Source organism: Arabidopsis thaliana (genome assembly GCF_000001735.4).
Source record: "Arabidopsis thaliana chromosome 1 sequence".
In the NCBI taxonomy this organism is placed as follows: Eukaryota; Viridiplantae; Streptophyta; class Magnoliopsida; order Brassicales; family Brassicaceae; genus Arabidopsis; species Arabidopsis thaliana.
Window position 1 is genome coordinate 30,000,476 of NC_003070.9, and position 18,974 is coordinate 30,019,449.

The 18,974-nt window shown below is 42.2% G+C and overlaps 8 protein-coding genes across 15 annotated transcripts; 4 read left to right on the top strand and 4 right to left on the bottom strand.

Annotated features, from left to right (window-relative positions):
* Positions 1–62: 62 nt before the first annotated feature.
* On the bottom strand, positions 63–3,608 carry ELF7 (hydroxyproline-rich glycoprotein family protein). Its single transcript, NM_106622.5, has 12 exons — positions 2,899–3,608; positions 2,752–2,820; positions 2,564–2,671; positions 2,299–2,479; positions 2,133–2,209; positions 1,930–2,049; positions 1,395–1,500; positions 1,076–1,162; positions 902–970; positions 745–813; positions 509–652; positions 63–411 (listed from the first exon to the last, which is right to left on the bottom strand). The coding sequence occupies exons 1-12, from the start codon at positions 3,492–3,494 to the stop codon at positions 268–270; spliced, it is 1,770 nt and encodes a 589-aa protein (NP_178091.2). The 5' UTR covers positions 3,495–3,608; the 3' UTR covers positions 63–267.
* On the bottom strand, positions 3,582–6,715 carry AT1G79740 (hAT transposon superfamily). Of its 4 annotated transcripts, NM_106623.5 has the most exons (4): positions 6,501–6,715; positions 6,240–6,280; positions 4,599–6,152; positions 3,582–4,292 (listed from the first exon to the last, which is right to left on the bottom strand). In NM_106623.5, coding segments are annotated over exons 2-4 (1,956 nt in total). In that variant the 5' UTR covers positions 6,241–6,280; positions 6,501–6,715; the 3' UTR covers positions 3,582–3,891. The 4 variants fall into 4 exon arrangements, with proteins under 4 accessions (NP_178092.4, NP_001320285.1, NP_001320286.1 ...); NM_001334917.1 differs by having other exon boundaries at positions 4,599–6,280; NM_001334919.1 differs by lacking the exon at positions 6,501–6,715 and having other exon boundaries at positions 6,240–6,436.
* A 97-nt stretch (positions 6,716–6,812) lies between these two features.
* NADP-ME4 (NADP-malic enzyme 4) lies at positions 6,813–11,215 on the bottom strand. Its single transcript, NM_106624.5, has 18 exons — positions 10,675–11,215; positions 10,179–10,586; positions 10,006–10,080; positions 9,761–9,912; positions 9,570–9,675; positions 9,406–9,471; positions 9,228–9,323; positions 9,072–9,143; positions 8,894–8,977; positions 8,701–8,799; positions 8,532–8,579; positions 8,394–8,447; positions 8,222–8,320; positions 8,035–8,124; positions 7,847–7,924; positions 7,687–7,761; positions 7,394–7,613; positions 6,813–7,268 (listed from the first exon to the last, which is right to left on the bottom strand). The coding sequence occupies exons 1-18, from the start codon at positions 10,702–10,704 to the stop codon at positions 7,180–7,182; spliced, it is 1,941 nt and encodes a 646-aa protein (NP_178093.1). The 5' UTR covers positions 10,705–11,215; the 3' UTR covers positions 6,813–7,179.
* A 290-nt stretch (positions 11,216–11,505) lies between these two features.
* On the top strand, positions 11,506–13,020 carry DTA4 (downstream target of AGL15-4). Of its 2 annotated transcripts, none has more exons than NM_001334920.1 (2): positions 11,506–11,970; positions 12,060–13,020. In NM_001334920.1, exons 1-2 carry the CDS (start codon positions 11,519–11,521, stop codon positions 12,565–12,567), a joined length of 960 nt encoding a protein of 319 aa, NP_001321122.1. In that variant the 5' UTR covers positions 11,506–11,518; the 3' UTR covers positions 12,568–13,020. The 2 variants fall into 2 exon arrangements, with proteins under 2 accessions (NP_001321122.1, NP_178094.1); NM_106625.4 differs by having other exon boundaries at positions 11,535–11,970.
* Positions 13,021–13,757: 737 nt separating this feature from the next.
* Positions 13,758–14,917, top strand: AT1G79770 (CASP-like protein (DUF1677)). Its single transcript, NM_106626.3, has one exon. The coding sequence runs from the start codon at positions 13,896–13,898 to the stop codon at positions 14,397–14,399; it is 504 nt and encodes a 167-aa protein (NP_565220.1). The 5' UTR covers positions 13,758–13,895; the 3' UTR covers positions 14,400–14,917.
* A 319-nt stretch (positions 14,918–15,236) lies between these two features.
* AT1G79780 (Uncharacterized protein family (UPF0497)) lies at positions 15,237–16,381 on the top strand (the record flags this gene model as incomplete). Its single annotated transcript, NM_106627.3, has 3 exons — positions 15,237–15,666; positions 15,959–16,094; positions 16,166–16,381. Exons 1-3 carry the CDS (start codon positions 15,455–15,457, stop codon positions 16,379–16,381), a joined length of 564 nt encoding a protein of 187 aa, NP_178096.2. The 5' UTR covers positions 15,237–15,454.
* FHY1 (Haloacid dehalogenase-like hydrolase (HAD) superfamily protein) lies at positions 16,196–17,759 on the bottom strand (the record flags this gene model as incomplete). 4 transcript variants are annotated; one of them, NM_106628.3, is made up of 7 exons in its annotated part: positions 16,406–16,632; positions 16,710–16,797; positions 16,897–16,967; positions 17,043–17,157; positions 17,238–17,289; positions 17,355–17,430; positions 17,497–17,756. In NM_106628.3, the coding sequence occupies 7 exons, from the start codon at positions 17,709–17,711 to the stop codon at positions 16,512–16,514; spliced, it is 738 nt and encodes a 245-aa protein (NP_565221.1). The 4 variants fall into 4 exon arrangements, with proteins under 4 accessions (NP_001323208.1, NP_565221.1, NP_001319420.1 ...); NM_001334921.1 differs by having other exon boundaries at positions 16,897–17,157; positions 17,497–17,759; NM_001334923.1 differs by having other exon boundaries at positions 16,897–17,289.
* A 255-nt stretch (positions 17,760–18,014) lies between these two features.
* ENODL7 (early nodulin-like protein 7) lies at positions 18,015–18,840 on the top strand. Its single transcript, NM_106629.2, has 2 exons — positions 18,015–18,278; positions 18,369–18,840. Exons 1-2 carry the CDS (start codon positions 18,074–18,076, stop codon positions 18,740–18,742), a joined length of 579 nt encoding a protein of 192 aa, NP_178098.1. The 5' UTR covers positions 18,015–18,073; the 3' UTR covers positions 18,743–18,840.
* The last annotated feature ends 134 nt before the right edge of the window (positions 18,841–18,974 follow it).

Below are 18,974 nucleotides of genomic sequence, written 5' to 3' on the forward strand. Positions count from 1 at the left end.
GATGTGTTCTCATGAACATAGCCACTGAAGATGAACGGAGCTGCCACATTAGATAGGATCAAAGTCGTAAATGGCCAATTCATTAATTATGGACGTGTACATGTAAAATCGTTTTTCAACTTCGCCAGCTATCCAAATCAAAATTTCTTTACTTGCCAAACTACAAAGCTGTGGTGGAGGCCATATTACGCTTTTAAATTAGCCTACAATAGCCTTGCAGGAAAACCATTGCAAAACCGATTCAATAGTTTGAGGTACACGAAACGTTCATTCAGAATAATCATCCTCATTACCATCACTATATTGATTGGCATCTTGTTCCGGCTCGTGTTTCCAAGATCTACCAAGGCCGCCTTCGTCCTCTAATCTTCTCATCTTGGAGCTCGAAGCACCAACCCTAGAAGAGTAAACCTACATCCAAAGCCCCAAAGTCCAAAGGAATTGGTAAGAGAACTAGAACTTTCCACGTGTTACTCTTTTAAAGGCTAAATGTATGGATTTACTATACCCCTGAATCTTTATGTTCTATCACTGATACAGTTGATCTCCGCCTTACAGTTACCCTTGAAGGTACTGGAAAGTGTTCAATCTCATCAGAAGATCTTCCTTCCCTGGCCCTTTTCTTCCTCAAGTTCAACCTCATGGGTAGGGGCTGCCAAATTCTCAACGGTCATCCCAAAGTATTATAGACAGAAGAAAAAAAAGATACACAACTGGAATATGTAACAAAAACCGATGCAATACCAGATAGCTAGCGGTCCCATTGTCAAATGATACCAGGTATGTGCCAGGATCGTTTGCATTGGGTTGTACCTGTTATAACATCAGGTGACATATTTATTTCAATCTGCAACTCAAACAATCAAAATTTCACTTAAACCACATTGGCTATAGTACATACATCCCAGAGGTATTCGCGAACCCAAGTGTAAGAGATTTCTTCGTTTTCATCATGGATATCCTTAGACAACTGGCACAGCAACATAAATTGATAACACATCAATCAAACTGAACTTTTCTTGACTTGTCAAAATTTGTGTAAAAGAGAGATCAGTTTATGGAGAGGCATGTCTACCTCATCCAAGGAAGGAACCATGTACGCCAGAAATTTTTCTGGATTGGCAGTGTCTGATCCAGCCACCACATAGCTTTTCAAAATGGCCTGTGGAGTATGAGGTCAGAGCTCGTCATCAATATGAAAATAAGGCAATCAACCATAGTTAAGATTCAGCCCCATATATCATATATCCTATCCTCATTCAAGTACACTTATGTAAGCAACAAAAACGATATAGTTGATACAGTCATCTTTTCTCTCAGGAACAAAGTATCCCTATGATAGAGACCAGAGATAATTGGACCATACTCATGGATATCGGTAACTCATAACTCACCCGTGACTCATGTGCATCACGAATTGAAGGGTCCAACTTGCCAAAGAATTCAGAATCAGCTATAGGAGCACCATCAAAATTCGCTACCACAAACTGCTCATCGTACCTGTGTCAAAAAAGGAAGGGGAGAGTCAAATGTAATAGCATAGTATGCTACAGGTTCAGTGAAAATTATTAGTGGATGTTTCATCCAAAAGGCAATACACTAAAACCCTAGCAAAGAAACATTTGAACAAGAGTTGGAGCAGAGAAAAGGGAAAAATTAAAGACCCAACATCTCTCTTAAGTGTTGTATAGTTAGACCTTAACAAGGCTGCCTATTTTCCCACCCGATTGATTACACTATCCTATAGGAAAACTATTCGTGCATGTTTCCGACCACAGGAGATCCTTCAGAGAGAGCCAACATAAAGATAATCTGTAAAGTGTCAGCTTTCAAGCTGTGTCTACATGTAGGACTATTATGAGAAAATTTTGCCTGATTCGGTATTTCAGATTTAAGATTGTCTGCAAGGGGAAATAAAGAGCATCCAACCTATCAAAATATGGCAACAGTGGTAGAACTTCAACCGGCTGCAAGTTTTTATTGGTGGCATGAACTGGTCGAGACTTGCATGCCTCAAAGGATGCTTCAATATCCTTGATTTGTCTCTCTCTAGAGACCAAAGAAAAATAAACCATTAGACCTTTTTTTTTCTCACTTTCCTTAGAAATACACATATTTGAGAAACAACACACCTATTGTTAAGATTGTGCAAGATGTTGATGCCTCCTTTCATCTCTCGCAGTTCCTTTGCTTGCTTCTCCGTTAGCGACTACACAAGGTAAACATAGGAAATTGGAAACTGTCTCTAGAAGCTATACATGGCAAAACAAATTTCCAACAAGCGAGATGGATAGATACCTGTCTTGCCGATTCGTTATTAATAGAAGAAATGTATTGTGTTTTGACGAGCCAAGACATGCCTTTATCAGTAGGTCTTTCTTTCCTCCGGATGCCATCTTTCTTAATAGGTGTAACAGCGTCATCATCACGCAAGAGTTCTTCATCTTCAGGGGCAAGAGGTGCCTTGACTTTGGGAGGGCTGAAAAGAGCTACAACAGTAAGTATCCCCAGTAGATGAGGTCGCTGGCATTAAAGACACTAAGACTTTATTGAGAGCACATACTTGTACACACTTAGGTCAAGCAGATCCAAGGGTATTCCAAGATCAGGCTCGACAAAGATTTTTGGTTTCCATAATTTCTCCAGGGATGTGATGGTATACTTTGTAAATCTAGTGGGATCAAAATAGCTGGCAAGTAAGGACAGTAGAATAACACAGAAATAAAATTTGGCAATAATAGAGAAACATACTGATCTTTATCCCGTTTAATGGTCATAAGCTTAAGCTGTGCACTAGGGTCAGGGAGCTCATTCCGGAACCTTGAAGAAGAAGATGAATATCAGAGTCTAACAATAATATGTAAAAAAGATTTAGGTAGTCGTTTGAAGAATACTGACTTGAGCTTGCAGATGAAGGTGGTTGGTTTCTTTAACCTATTCTCGACCCTGTCGGTGGTGAGTAGGGGCGTCGGCTTCTTCTCCTCGGTGTGTCCCTTGGGCATCTGAGACTTGTGAGAATTTTTCATCTGCTGTCTATGTTTTTCGTCTTGCCTTTGTTTCTCTAACTCCCTCTTCTTCCTAAGCCTCCTCTCTTCTTCGGTCTCGATTTTCTTAGAATGAGGAAGATGAGACCTGTGGTGGTGCTTCGATGGATCCGGTTTAGCACGCTCCCGCCTTCCAACCTGCTTGGAGGCCCCTTTCTCGTGGTCATTGGGACCCTGGTGTCGAGGAGGATCGGGAACGAGCGGAGGAGGAGCTGAGGGAGGTGGCGGAGGAGGAGGAGCTTGGAGCTGGTTGAATTGAGGATAGTGGGGCCCCTGCTGATAGTAAGCATGCGGAGGAGGAGGCGGCGGCGGAGGATATGAGTACGGTTGATGCGACGGTGGTGGGGGAGGAACAGGAGGGGGTAACGACGGCGGGGGAGGCGGAGGGGCCAAAGAATTTTGAGATGGTGGCTGAGGAAGAGGAGGATACGGCGGCCGGTACGACGCCATTCTCGGTGTACTTTGTGATCTGAATCACCTAAACCAACTAAAACGAGTCTTCTTGATATATATTAATTATATAGCTCCGGTCAGACTGATTTTTCCTTTTTACTTTAATTTGGGCCTCACTAGCGGCCCAATAACCGCTACTATCATATGGGTTCTGATAATTACGGCTTCAATACAAACAAAAACAATCTTAAGCTCACCGTTTTATGAATCCCAAATATGAACGAAACATGCTTTGTACCACCAAGCTCATCGACGTGTGACTGTGTGAGGAACACAAAATATTTATTTTCTACATTGATAATTACTCAAACATTATGTACAGTATAGCGAACCGAGGTGTGTGGTTAAACACTCAACACGCTGGACCAACTTATGAAAACCTCTTACCAGGACTTCACAAGCCGAAGATGTTATGGTCGTTGGCACTGAAAATAGCACCGCCAAACTGCCTGGTGTTCAAGTCGCCTCCATCAAGGGCGGTCCCAAAACGGTCAAGCCACTGGGCAGGACTGGGATTCTCTGCCTCTTCCACCCACTCCGACATCATGTCAATGTCCTCCAGGGCAATTGGGTCTGTCTCCAAGGTTATCATCCTCCCTAACTTTAGATTCTGATTCACGTACGCCAACTTGTTCAATATTTCTCTGTCAATCTTGTTTCGCCTTTCCCAGTGCATCTGCTGGAATGTGCTCCATTGGCGTTCCAAGTTGTAACCGCTGCAAACTTGGCTTAGTATTCTGATGGCCACCCGCTGCAAAACAGGTGCTGAGTCACCAAACTGCTCCCACCAGAGACCTGCATTACTAAGCAAACCATTATTAGACATCAACTTCTAGTCTTCTAGTGCTTCGTTACCAATTCTAAAGATCCCAGACCATACCCCTAATAGCCTGGTGAGGGGAAGATATCTACTAGTTTTGCAATTCGGTTTACTACGTGCCAGGCTATATCAACCTGGACTTATTTAGTTGTGTAATAAGACCATAGCTTTAATTGCGGTCATAGATAAGTGGATTATTTTTCTCCCGACTCAGACTACCTATACATCTCTGTTCACTAGTCATGACTTAAAGAAAATATAAATGTATTTATTGTCCATACCTGGTGAAACTGAATCCCTCGCCTCCATGGCCAGGTTACAGCCGAACATTCCCTTTGCCCTAGTGAAAGTGAATATCTGATTTGTAATATCACGCCGTAGATCGCTAGTAGGAAGAAGTTTCTCCAACACTTTGAAAAAATCTTCTTTCAAGGAAGTGAGGAACTTTATCTCTGGGTTATACTGAATACTGGGGTTCAAGAATGCTGCTGCTGCATGAAGAGGTGAATGCAAATGCTCACACCAGTTAGTATCAACTATGTCAGAAAAGACCTTATGCTTATTCTCATCCATGATGTAGTATGTCCGTATTGACTCCTTGGCCTTGGACATTAACTCGTATATAGAACCTACAGCGGGCTTTCCAGTAGAAACTTCCCTCAACACTTTCAGGATAGGCTCGGAAATAGCCACACTTTCTTCCACAGCTCTCCAGAAATCATTATCCTCTAGGATATTCACGCATGAAATGCTCTGTGGTTTGTTAGTATTTGTGGTATACTCTGGGCAATTGAACATGTGTTTTAGCCTTGCCTTTTGTTTCATCATTGACTGTAATGATAGAAAATTGGAGACAGACCTTGTGACACCGCTTCGGATAATATCTTGCCCGCCTGTTAACTTTCTCAATAAATCTAGCACGGGGCTATTGTTGTAGACAAACTTAGATATGACCTGCGCTTGCGATATACATTGATTGACCCAATCAACCTTGGAGAATTCTTCTAAGATGATGTTCAAACACTGAGATGCACAGGGGGAGACGAAAATGGTTGCATAGTTTTGCAAGAGATGGTTTGAGATACCAGTGTAGCAGAAGCTGTTGTCCATAATGATTTGCACAATATGCTCCTGACCAATATCTTGGATGACAGAATCAAAGAGATCAGCAAGGCATTTTGAGTTCTTGAAATATGAGGAGGCGTCGACAGACTTGTGAAAAAAGATTCTGGAAGGTGAAGAGACGGAGAAGTTAATCAGTGCTCGTGATTTGTTGTCGGTCCATGCCTCAGCGATGATAGTACAGCCGGTGGTGACCCACTCCTTTTCAGTGTCTTTCAGTTGTAAGCTAATATCTGACTTAACCCTGTCCAGCCATTCAGTCTTGGGAGAAGGAGCAACAAATCCAGGACCACACTTGGCAACGGCGTCGAGCATATGGTGATAAGAGGGTGAGCGGGCAACAGCGAAGTCAATCTTGTTCTCAAAGAAGAAGAGAGAAATACTCCTCTCTGCAATGTCCTGCGCATTAGGAGGAGAACTAGGAAAGACTAGTTTGGACGCAGGAGCATCAAACGGAGGAGATAAAGGTGGTGGAGGCTTGTACTTGTTGGTAATGGGGGGATCATCCTTGGCAGATAAAATGGAACGAACTCTATCAGTAACATCGTCCCTAACCTTGGCACATGGATTAACCCCTTTACTGGGAAGGCGAGAGAGATGATGCTTCAATCTACTAATGCCGCCATTAAGAACTCTAGAGCAAAACTTGCATTTAACCTTGTTACCATCTAGTTTCTCTGCGTATTCCCAGCAGATATCTTTTTCTCGTACCACTGTCTCACACAACAACAATCGAATTTTTCATCTCAATCATAGGAAAGAAAATAAATAGAGCTGCTACTTTACTTTACATTACTTACTTGGTGAATGATATATGATGTTGTTCTTCGTCAGCTTCCACCTGCCAACACACACAAAACCCTAGTAAGGAAATAAGAAATGTATGGAGGATTCTAGATTTCCTCTTGAGGATTGCCGGAATATGAGAAAGACACATGACGTAGCCACCGGTTCCCGGAGAGGAGAGAAACAGATTCGAAGATCTAATCGGAGAAGACCAAGTAGCAAGAAATCAAAGAGAATTTGGGATAAAGAAGAGTAATTGGGATAAGCTGCTTTACCGAGAGAGAAAGAGATTCACTTCTTCTCGCCGGAACCAACACTTCTGAGAAGTTAATTTTTCGCGATATTTTGCTCTCCTTCTTTCTTATGTCGTCGTCCTAGTTTTACTTTCCCTTCCTTCCTCTAATTGTCGTCGTCATTTCACTCTTAATTACATTTTCAATGAAATCGATACTAGTTTCCACCACTTTCAATTCACTATCATCCTTAATTTGGTTCACTGCACTAAACGATTACACTCAACAATCAAGATATTGGCTCATCATTACCACGCACTAGAATGTTTTAGCTATCGATGATTTGCAGTATACGATGACCATACTTGAAGTATTTAAGTAAGAAGAAGAAAAAAACAACAAAGCTAGCTAGCAGTCACAATAAAATTGATGATCCTGAATATTTCCTAAAAGGAAAGCACACCATATGCAATCACATGTTGCTACCAAGAGACTACTAGCATACACGAGTATATGGCCCAGAGAAACAATTTCCATAGGAGGATTATTACGGACTTAAAAAGAAACAACAAGGGAAACAGTGATTACAACACAAGATTTTAAAGATGCTGACAAACAAACAAACAAAAATCTCACGGGAAGTGGAAGGTGAACGAATAGGAGAGGAGAGAAATGGCCATAAGAGTCGTATGAGACATAACAAATTAGATTAAGCTTATCCTCAGCGGTAGCTTCGATACGAAGGGCTGTACATGCTGCTCTCAGCACACTGCTCCAGCTCCTTGGGCTGAGGCAACCTCGTGGCCAGTCCTATATATATAAGGAAGTGTAATGTTGTCATTCACACTTTAAAAAAGAAACACCACACACACACATTACATTACTAGTGCGATTCACACTTGAAACACATTACATCAGGCAACACAACTACTTACCCAGTTCGTAGGCCTTGGCAGCCACCTTAGCTGCAATACGAGCTGAGATTTTTCTGATATTCCTGAAGGGAGGGTATATCATCCCCTTCTCATAGTGTTCCTCCATCAGTTCCTCAGCCAAAGCTTCTGATGCTGCCAGAAGCATGTCATCATGGACACGGATCGTCCCTGACATTATTAGCCCGAGTCCAAACCCAGGGAAGATGTATGCGTTGTTTGCCTGTCCACATAAACGTCAGAATCAACTCTCTTAAATTACTTGTCAAATCCTATTCTACAGCTGTGGTCACAACCTGTCCAGGCACAAACGTCTTTCCCTCATACTCTACTGGCGCAAATGGGCTTCCACTTGCAAAGATCGCCCGTCCCTGTAAAAATAGTTTGACTTTGTAAGTCAACGACAATACTCCACTTCTCTCTGATCATGAGAAATCACAATCTTAACTCGTTTACCTGACTCCACGTATAGGCCTCTTCTGCCGTACATTCTGACTGAGAAGTTGGGTTCGAAAGAGAAAGAATGATGGGTTTCTGTATGCACCAAATTTGACTTTATGGTCAGGACTATGTGCTCCTAGAAAAAATGAATATGCCAAAATGCTTCTTTCTTTTTCATGCAAGTCCATGCGGAAAAAGTATACCTCATTTAGCTTTGCCATGGTTTCCACCACGTCTTGAGTGAATGTTTGACCTACACCTGATGTTCCGATCAGAACTGTCGGCTTGATTGCCTGATGAAAAAAAAGAAAAAAAGAAAAAGGGTTCAGTTGACTAAAAAAGGCTTCTTCCGCAGAGATATCTTCTGCAGCAGAACAACAGCCAACACACCTTGACGGCATCAACAAGTTCCCTTATTGGTTCATGGTCATGAGCCCAGGGCTTTTTGAAATGTTGAATGGATTCTTTCCGGGAACTGACAATCAATCCCTACATAGATAAAAAGGTGTACTTAGATTTAAGTACATGCAAAACAAAGATGAATCCGCATCTCATAAGTTACCTTTGAATCCACGAGCCAAATATTCTTCCGAGCCTCTTCCAATGGAATATGGGACTACAGTCAAAAGAAAATAAAAGATACTCCATCTAAGAAAACAAGAAGCTTAACAGAGAAAATTAACACAAACATATTACTTACCTTCTTTGAAATCTCAAGAGCAATTAGTTCAGCTATTCCAGTGCCAGCCTGCATCACAAAAAAAAAAAGTGGAAGTAAAACCATATAACAATCCTGCAGATTGTCCCATCCCCATCCAAGGAATAGATAAACATAATGACGGAATGTTCAGTGAAATCCCAACCCTTACCTCTCCAGCCCCGAGGAAGAGGAATCTGTGGTCTGACAAGGATCCCCCCACAAATCTAAGAGCAGCGATAAGTCCAGCAAGCACAACTGATGCTGTGCCCTATATATGAAATTACAGTTTCACAAGTTGGTAAATATGTAATCCAAGCCGAAATCACCTCCTGTCTCACAACTTAAACAGGATATAGTTATACCTGAATATCGTCATTGAAAACAAGATGTGTTGTACCATACTTAGCTAACAGATCAAAAGCATTATGGTTGGCAAAGTCTTCAAACTGCAAATCATCAAAAGAAACATATCTGGTTACAAGACAGCAGATTCATGTTGGTGGAGTACACTTATCCCACTTATCCATGTCTCAAGCTAACCTGAATAACGACTTTCTCCCCATAGTTCTGCTTGACTGCTGTCATGAATTCATGCATAAGTTCGGAGTATTCCTGTAGAAAGAAGAGGATTAAGGGTTCAGTTTCACCATAATTTTCACAGGACCGTCTAACTGAAAGGTGAAAGGTGCCAATTACCTCTCCTGTAGCTCTCCTTTGGCGGAGCCCTATGTAGAACTCATCGTTCAATAGCTTTTCGTTGTTTGTCCCAACATCGATTGTTACGGGCAGACACTGGCAACCAATATACAGAGAGAAAAAGATGAGTGGATATGGTTGAATGCAATAAAGCTGATTAGCATAAAACTATACTTACGGCAGATGGCCGGACACCTCCAAGGGCTGTGTAGAGAGAAAGTTTCCCAACAGGTATTCCCATTCCCTGAAGACATTAATGATGGCATGTAATGTGCAAATTAGTAAGAGGATAAACCCTGACTCACCACTCTCATGAAAGCAGAAAAGAATCAAACAACTTGCCTGACATCCAAGATCTCCTAACCCTAAAATGCGCTCCCCATCAGTGACAACAATGACCTGGATGTTCTTCTCAGGCCAGTTCCTCAGCACTTCATGAATCTTACCTCTATTATTGAAAATTGTATCCTCACTTAAAAGATGAGAACAAGAATAGTGAAAGTGGTAGTTGATTTCCGTATAAAAAGGCTCACTTTTCTTTCAAGCTGATAAAAAGCCCCTGTGGACGCAGGAAAATGCTACCATACTTCTGGCAGGCTTCCCCAACCGTTGGAGTGTAGATAACGGGTAGCAACTCCTCGACGTGATCAATGAGAAGTTTGTAAAACAGCCTCTCGTTGGTCTCCTGAAATACAAAAGCATTGTGAAAGAAGTTGGGTAACAAAGGAAGGCACTTGGTGTAGTTGAGATAGCGAGACTTCCTAATGAGTTAGTTTACCTGGAGATCCATCATAGCCATATACTTCTGCAAGGGAACTTGATACTGACGAAGAGTGTGCATAATTTTTTTAACCTGTAGACAAAGCGTGCAGTAAAAGGATCAAAAGTCCAAATCTCCAGTTGCATATATATATATAGAAAGGGTAAGTGAAACCTGACAAGACGGGAAACCTGAAGATCTTGTGAGATAACAGTGGGGGGGAGGAGGCCGCGTAGATAGTGAGCGTCACGCTCTCTGTGGCTAAAGGCAAGGCCTTTGTTGTGATGTGGATCACGCAACAACGTATACCCACTGGCGACAGAGAGAGACCAAGGAGTGATAGGCATGTCCTCGGTGGCGGCATCCTCGCCGTAGACATCCTGAACTCCACCAGATACGGTGGATTTGGGAACAATGTCGGCGGCGGAGGTCTCGAGAGAGGAGGATGAAGTGGCAGTGGTCTCAATCAAAACGCTGCCGGTGGGATCCTGGTTAGATCCGAGAGAGGAAAAGACTCTCAAGGAAGCAGGAGGAGTAATTATAGTTCTAGGCTGGCGCAGAGAGAGGCGTGTGGAACATCCAGGAACAACCGTCTTGTTCTGAGAAACCAAAGCAATGAGACTTTTTCGTATATAAAAAAAGATGAGACATGGACGATGGATGGAGAAGGAATGATGTAAATAATACCAGAAACAACGAGGGAGTGAGAGAGATCATGGCGTCTGGGGATGCCTTGTCTCTTAGACGGAGGAGGAGAAGGGAGGAGACGGAGAGAGTCTTCTTCTTCAGAGCGGCCGTGGTCGTGGATTTCAGCGCGGCCGTGGTCGTGGATTTCAGCGCGGCCGTGATCGTCTCTCGCTCACTTTCTCTCTTCCTATCTCCCTCACACGCTCTAAATCTGCTGGGAGAGAGTCTTCTTCTTCAGAACCTCCATTGTTGACGTGTCTTCTTCCTTTTCTATCTCTTCCCAAATTGCGTCTCCACTCCTTGGCTTCTCCCTTTATTTACCAATTTGCCATTGCTCACCGGTCCCTGTATTGGTACGCTTTTGTCAATTTTAGCCCACAAAATCTAAATTATAACTTTTCGTTGACTCTGACCTCTCTCTCTTATTTCTTTTCAATTGAAAATTGTGACTCAAACTAGCAAAAGGACAGACAATTTCAAGCGAAAATGCAACTACCATCAATGTACTGGTACTAAGTAGATTTAGTTGGTTTGGAATTGGTATGAGAGAGATTCACCACTTGCCCTCTCTACTTGACATTTATTTTTTTATTTATGTGACAGAAAAGGACTCTTCCAACTTGGACTTGTGTCACACTCGATGCCCATCCTGTGAGGATCCACGTCAATTGGGTAAACAAAAGGCCGCTTAAGGCCCAACTTGGGTCCATCCATAATATGATGAATAGTGTCATCCTCTCTGGTTTTTGGAAAAGGAAAAGTTGCAATGAATAAAAGCAAACAAGAGAATTGCATCTCATCATTATGCTCTCGCTTTATTTAACAAAAACTTTTTCTTTGGCCAATGATCGATCCTTGCTCTACATATATACAAGTATTATCACGAGTAAGACCCCAAACAAAAATGGGAGTTTCCTCTCCCGACTTCCGAGCCCCTCCTCCGTCCCCGGTAGCATCCAGCCGCCGTGCCTCCTTCACGGCCAACGAAGACGTCCTCTCGGAGTTCCTGGACAAGTGTGGTCGAGTCCCAAATCTTGTATTGCCCGATAAAGTCTTCCCCAAGCACACATTCCTTCTCAACCCTCCCACCTTCGATTTCCACCGGTTGGACTCCCTCTCGGCTCTGCTTGATGCCATCGCCACCATCGGTTGTTTTCAGCTCGTTAACCACGGTGTTCCAGAGGCTATGGTGAAAGCCGCCATGGACAAAACCATTTTCCACGATGAGACGGAGGAGTTCGTGTTTAATAAAGATATTAATGCTGATGATCACACGGCTTGTTATTCAGATTTGAGGTAAGGCAGCAAAATTTACTATATATAGTAATTGATTAGGAATATATATTGTTTAAAATAAAGTAGTAAGTAATGATTTGAAGATGCAGGGAGTTGATGGGTGAGGCAGAGAGGATAGGGAAGGCGGTGAGAGAAAAGCTAGGAGCAGGAGGAAGAAGCCAAAAGGAAGGGGTAGGGGTTTGCTACGTGAAGAGGCATAATATTAAAAACGAATCAAAGGAAGAAGCCATAAGGATGCTGCTAAGAGGCTATGACGAAAGACATTCTCTATGTCTCAACTTCTGCCATGCAGAGTTCCACGTCTACTCCAAAAGAGGTTGGGTCTCCTTCTCCCCACGTCCCGATGCGGTGATCGTCACAATCGGAGATCAAGGCTGGAGCGGAAGATTCAAGGGCGTTGTGGGGAGGCCCCTTCTTTACAAATCAGATCTTCATCACAATCTGATTTCCATATCCTTTCTCTACACTAGTACTACCACTCTCCACAACACAAGCAGAAAAATTACCAAAAGGACGAAGAAGAAGACCATTTCCCTCTTCCAACAGCTCCTCTTTGCTCTCTTTCTCACACTCCTCTTCCCTTTTTTACTTCCTTGATCATTACATACTTGTTGCCTTGTTGCTCCTTTTTTCCTTTTTTTCTTTGGAAACTAAAATACAAGTGGGTAATGTGTATCTCAATCTTGTTTAATTTTAGCCTTTTTCCCAAGCAATGCATGGCCCAATCATTCAGTTTAAAATCCCGCTATATCCAAATAACGATATTTGACCCCTCACCCATTCGGTTATCAATCTCATGCCCAATCCACTTGACACTGCGCAAGAATCACATAGATATATACTCTGAACTCTGAAGTAATTCTTACATAACCCGAGATTAATTAGGTGGTGCAAGAGCACATATCCACCTTCGAGTATTTCACTGCAAGAAACGTAACGTGTATATATATGCACAGATTTGATGTATAGTAATGCTATGCATCGTTTTCACACTACGTATGTAATGTAAGTGTAACTATAATGCAATATAGACAACAAGATATATAGAGTTATGTTGAATCAGCTACATATAATAGACAAGAAATGTATGCATGCACGTGAGCGTCCTCCCACTTTCCAAGTTATCGCAAAAGTGAGTTTAAAACAACCAATATATATTTTTTCTTCTTCTTCTTTTTGTTGGGATTGATAATATTTACAAGTTTCAACTTTTAACTTCATTACGAGTGGTCTTCCTCGAGTCCATGTTGTTCCTCTCTTATATGTGTGGTTAGACAAAACTCCCACACACGTGACCTATATATCGTTGTCTCTGCGATCCATATAGTTCCTTTTACTTACCTCCACACAATTCTTGAGGGCTTGCTTTTGGTACGTAATTGTTTGTATCTTCACTTTTAGCTCGAATAGCACATTTTTGTATATTTGCACACTTGCTTATCTGATTTCCTTCTATAATTCAGATTTCATGCTACAAAATGTATCTAATTTTTGCAATCTCTAAGGAAACTACATTAATGAGAACGAAATGAACACCAAGTTTACAGTTCATTAAAAAAATGACAAAAGTTTAGTTGAGATCGATTAGTGACGGCAGACAAAAAATAAATAATGTTTTTGTTTGTATATATCCCCATATATGCATGAACTCAATACAGAGAGAGATATACCAATTTAGAAGAGTTGTATTAAAGGCTAGGATCCAGTTGCAATGTAGCACGTGAATTAGTGGCTTCATTAATTAGTATTGTTGTGAAAAGTAAAACAAAGAGTAAGTAAAGAGCTAGGTCGCTATAGCGTGAGCACGTACGTGAGATGGCAATGCTGAACCACACAATACACATGAATATGTCAACACAGACAGCACCGCTTATAAATACCAAAGCTTAGCGCAGACGCTCTAGGTGAAAAAAAGAAGATTGGATATGGCAGCAAACGGGAGAAGGAAGAGCGTGAGCGGAAGCTTGGTGAAGCCGCCCCCGCCAAAGGTAGGGAAAAAGTCACTGCATAGGTCCCTGTCAGACATATCGCTGGATTATCACAGAGAAGAAGAGAAAGGACTGGGGACGATAGTGGAGGTAGAGAAGGCAAAGTGCGAGTGCTGCGGGATGAGGGAGGAGTGCACGATGGAGTACATAGAGAGGGTGAGGGAGAAGTTCTTTGGGAAGTGGATATGCGGACTGTGCTCAGAGGCGGTGAAGGAGGAGAGGGATAAGAGGGAAGAGGAAGGGCTAGAAGGGGCCTTGAAGGAGCACATGAGCGCCTGCCTCAGGTTCAACAAGCTCGGGAGGGAGTATCCGGCTCTCTTCCAAGCTGATGCCATGAGAGATATGCTCCGGAGAAGCACGAGGGGTCAGTCTATTATCCCTAAGCCCGCCATTTCCCGTACTTCAAGCTGTATTCCTGCCATCACCAGGGACCTTAATTAATTTGTCTCTTCTAATATCTTAACGTTTAATTTAGTCCCTAGCTAGCTATAGCTACTAGTACTCTAAACACTCATATATATATATATACTACAGTACTAATTAATAAAACTGATCCAGATATCCTGGTCAAGCGTAATATAAGTTGTATTTAATTCCTATGTATTTTCGTTTCTTTCAATCCAAAGGAACCAGATACTTTTTTCTATAGAAATGAAGGGATCATGAACTGTCTATATAGATTTGTTTTTTCGCTATAAATTTTCAATTCAGAGGAATAGAATGGATGTGGGATGGGATGATCAATGATGGGTCCATTCTTGCAAATCTCTTATTCAGGTGAACTCATCATATATAACCGCTAGTTTACCACCCGGCCGAGTGGACGACCTATTCGTATATCTGTTATGACGACACGTGTCAACTTTTCTTTGGCTGTATCCCCTTTCCTTTAAATTCTGTCTCCGTTGAATTCCGGATATATAGATTTAAGTTTGTGACTCCTCAAATTTCTCTTCTCTCAGTTGTTGTAGTATTAGTTATAACACTATCACATCTCAAAAATCTAATTAACCTATCGTCCACGTACATACAAATATTAATTGATGTTATAAGGAGGAGAATGTGAAACATATGAGAAAGTAAATACAAATATCATTCAAATCGGGTTCTTTGGCATTTGCGTCTTAATAAGCAGAGAACATGAGGCACGCTGATTGTACCTGCTCATGTACATAGAGATAGACAAGTCCCCCAATAGAGATGTTTATTTTTCCATCCCATTTTTTAAATTACATATAAATAAATATATAAGAAAGGAATGAGCTAGGCTTGATTCACAACTTTCGTCTTTTTTTGTTATAAAAGAAAGAAATACAAAGTCGTATAAAAAAAAGAGAGAGCGAAACAGGAGGAAGCAGCAACACGGAAAAGGTGGAGGAGAAAAAGAGAGTACTTGTTGTGGTATAAAGAATGAAGGAGTGAGTTTGTGTGTGAGTTTTATAAAAATAAAAAAGCAGGAGCATATCACACAAACAAACAACGTAGAAAGGGTTCGAATGACGAGTAATGGAGAAGGGGGAGAGGTGGTGGCGAAGAGGAGGAGGAAGGGAATTAAGGAGCTAGTGCAGGTGGCTCTCAGGGGAGGTTGTTTGGCTGCTTCAGCCACGGCCATGGCGGTGATGCTGACCGCTACTGAGGAGGGAGTGGCAGACATCTACGGCTTCAAGCTCACTCTCTCCTCCAACTGGTCTTTCTCTCCCTCCTACCAGTCAGTCTTCTTCTTCTTCGTCTTCTTCTTCTTACGAGCATTATAATTAGGGACAGACATAGCAATTAGAATTTTCTTTTTATCTGAATGCATATATATATATTATAATAAAAGAAAAGCAGCAAAACAGAATGTGTGTGTTCGGATGACAGATATTCCGGTGAACAGAAACACATCCGTGAACCAAACAACAACATGACATTATTGTGTGTCCTAGCTAGTTTTAAACTTTGTGATTATATATAGTGTATATTTCATTCATCTCACTAAGAAAGAGTTGTTTGGTGTTAAGGTATGTGGTGGGGGCATGCGCAGGGACCGTGCTCTACTCCCTGTTACAGCTCTGCCTCGGTGTTTACAGACTCGTCACCGGATCTCCCATCACGCCTTCCCGCTTCCAAGCTTGGCTTTGCTTCACCTCCGATCAGGTTCCTCGTCTCCTTTTCTCCATTCCCTTTTCTTCCGAATGTAACCCATTTGATTTACTGTGTGCACGCAGCTCTTTTGTTATTTGATGATGAGCGCTGGATCAGCCGGTTCCGGAGTTACCAACCTCAACAAAACCGGCATCAGGCACACTCCTCTCCCCGACTTCTGCAAGACCCTTTCTTCTTTCTGCAATCATGTCGCCCTGTCTCTCCTCTTAGTCTTCCTCTCCTTCATCTTCCTCGCTTCCTCTTCCTTCTTTACTGTCCTTGTGCTCTCCACTCCCTAGTCTCAATATTTTCGCTGCTTTATATAATCCAACAAAGACTCTACTTGCAATCCCAAAAACAATGTATTTCTCTTTTGAGTATTTCTCTGATGCAATACATTTAAGATGATGCGTTGTGATGAAATTACAATCATAATTTGGGTACAGAGACGTTGATCCCTAGATCTGAGAGATCCTTAGCGAGCGAATCTGCATTCTCAAAGCATAACCCACCCATCCCTATCTCTATAGCACACTTGACGTTGGTTGGCCTGCGTATCAGACACTCCTTCAGATCAAAATGGTTTCTTTCTTTTAAGTTATAAAGGCATTGAGTTCATGTTATAACCTGTCATCAATGAATATACAGTCGCAAGGTTCAACTCCGAGGTGTCCCACAACCTCGAGGTAGAACTCTGGATCAGGCTTTCTCTTCCCTGAAAGATATAACACATGAGGAGCTTTGTATGTAGTAGGAATGGTTTGGATCTGACAAGCAATAAGTAGTAAAAAGAGGCAAGAGATGTGTGATGTACCAGCAATACAGGAGCAAAACGTCCATGATAAGTAGGCAGAAAGCTTTAACTTGTCTTCGATAATGTTGTACCTATGGAAACACGACAAGAGTAAACAAAGAGACATGAAGCTCCGTTTCAAAGAGTGAAAGGCAAGGGATGGAAACCAGATGGGATAGTTAGTGAAAGCATGAATCTCGAAGTCGTCAGCTGCCAAAGTTTGAAGGAGCTCTTGCATGCCATCTAAGTAGGAGTAACCTGACCTCATGCACTCCTTAAGCCCTGCAATAAAGAGGATTGAAATAGGTACGAGGAAACCCTCTCTCTGTGTATTTACCTATCTATCTATATGGCAATCTCACCTTCCAAATCAAAATCCCTCCCATCTATAAAGAAGTTTCTAGCAAGCTCCTCCTAAAACCAAAAGTCAGAGGAGATAATATGAAGAAAAAAAGAAAGAAAGAGTGGTGGTACCTCACCTCATCAATCAAACCCTTTTCAAATTCGATCCAGACCATCGGGTGCTTGCACTCTAGTAGTTGCTTCATTGGCATTCTGATCCACAACCTCAGTTTATCATTGATGAATCGAGAAATAAATTCGAGGATTTCACTTTCTCACCCGAAGAAGGCCGGAACGTCCTGGTAAAAGGGGTCACGGACGATGGTGTCCATGACGTCGAAGAGGAGAATCGGAAGCTTCCTTTTCCGAGAGATTTCATCACCACTGCTGCTGCCCAGACAGCAAGAACCCGAGGCCCGAACAGGATTCTTCTTCCACATGTTGGGTTTCAGATTGATGAATTCCGCCGATGTGTGCATCGCCGCCGCCGCCATCAGAAACTACCTAGTTTCTAGTTCCGATCATCATCATTTGTAAATGACAACAGGGGAGTCGAAACGCAGCGTTTAGAGAGAAAATCGCAGAGGAGAAGGTGATTGGTCCACGTCAGTAATTAGGATGACGTGGTGAAGAAGAAGTGGCCCATGACTTGCAGCACGAAGGAGAATGAATGAATTAAATAAAAACCGTTTCAAATTCATCTCCACGACTCCTCGGCCTCGGAGAGCTCAACCGCCACTTTCCTTCTCCTTGTTTATATAAAGCAGAGCCAGCCACCTTCATTTTTACACACAACCATCAAAGCTACGTACGAATTCCTCTCAAACATACTATATACTTACAAAAGAACAAGAAGATGATGATGATGATGATGAGATCTACTTGTAATCTAACACTAATGCTCTGCATTTGTGCCCTTGTGGTGGCTTCCATGGCGGCGGAAGGTCCTAGGGATTTCAAGGTTGGAGACGAGTTCGGGTGGAGAGTCCCACTCCAGAATGATTCAGCGGTTTACAGCCACTGGGCCAGCAGCAACCGCTTCCACATCGGTGATTCACTCTGTGAGCTAGCTTGTTCCCAACTTGTGTTTTCTTTTTTTTATCATTCATGATCGGTAATAATTGATTGGTTTCTAATCAAAAATATGTCAGCGTTTGTGTACGACAAGGACTCGGTGATGGAGGTAGACAAATGGGGTTTCTACCACTGCAACGGCAGCGATCCCATTACAGCCTTTGACAATGGAAACAGCACATTCGACCTTGATCGTCCTGGTCTCTTCTACTTCATCAGCGGCTCCAACCAGCACTGCACCAGCGGCCAGCGTCTCATCGTAGAAGTCATGCATATCCACCAACACCATGACCATGACGCTTCCATGCCTCCATCCATGTCGCCTCTTTCTAATTCTGCCTCTCCCTACGCATCCGCATCCGCATCTTCTGCTGCCTCCTCCCTGCCTACGGCTTGTCTTCTTATTCCTCTTTTCTTAACCATTGCTAGCTTTCGTTTCATTTCTTATTAGTCAAATTGTTTCCCTTATAGTTCTTCTCCTCTTTTACTTTTCTTCATCTTTTTGTTTCATTCATCGAACCCTTATGGTATAATCCAATTTATGTTCTTCTCTGACATTTATTATAAGTTTTACTTTTCACTGTTCAAAACAAATCAATCAACAAACTGTGGAAAAAAAATAAAAAATCTATCAACAAACTACACAAGAGCATCGTTATTAATAGTTTCTTAAAACAATTCTT

Coding starts and splice junctions, on each gene's coding strand:
- AT1G79740 (NM_106623.5), bottom strand. Junction 4,293..4,598: donor GAGGGATTCAGTTTCACCAG/GTATGGACAATA, acceptor TTAGTAATGCAG/GTCTCTGGTGGGAGCAGTTT.
- ELF7 (NM_106622.5), bottom strand. CDS start 3,494: ATGGCGTCGTACCGGCCGCCGTATCCTCCTCTTCCTCAGCCACCATCT. Junction 2,210..2,298: donor ATAACGAATCGGCAAGACAG/GTATCTATCCAT, acceptor TACCTTGTGTAG/TCGCTAACGGAGAAGCAAGC. Junction 653..744: donor ATGGGACCGCTAGCTATCTG/GTATTGCATCGG, acceptor AGAATTTGGCAG/CCCCTACCCATGAGGTTGAA.
- AT1G79770 (NM_106626.3), top strand. CDS start 13,896: ATGGCAGCAAACGGGAGAAGGAAGAGCGTGAGCGGAAGCTTGGTGAAG.
- NADP-ME4 (NM_106624.5), bottom strand. CDS start 10,704: ATGATCTCTCTCACTCCCTCGTTGTTTCTG. Junction 9,472..9,569: donor TAGGAGATCTTGGATGTCAG/GCAAGTTGTTTG, acceptor TAATGTCTTCAG/GGAATGGGAATACCTGTTGG. Junction 8,321..8,393: donor TTTGGCTCGTGGATTCAAAG/GTAACTTATGAG, acceptor TTATCTATGTAG/GGATTGATTGTCAGTTCCCG.
- DTA4 (NM_001334920.1), top strand. CDS start 11,519: ATGATCGATCCTTGCTCTACATATATACAAGTATTATCACGAGTAAGA. Junction 11,971..12,059: donor GCTTGTTATTCAGATTTGAG/GTAAGGCAGCAA, acceptor TTGAAGATGCAG/GGAGTTGATGGGTGAGGCAG.
- ENODL7 (NM_106629.2), top strand. CDS start 18,074: ATGATGATGATGATGATGAGATCTACTTGTAATCTAACACTAATGCTC. Junction 18,279..18,368: donor CCACATCGGTGATTCACTCT/GTGAGCTAGCTT, acceptor AAAATATGTCAG/CGTTTGTGTACGACAAGGAC.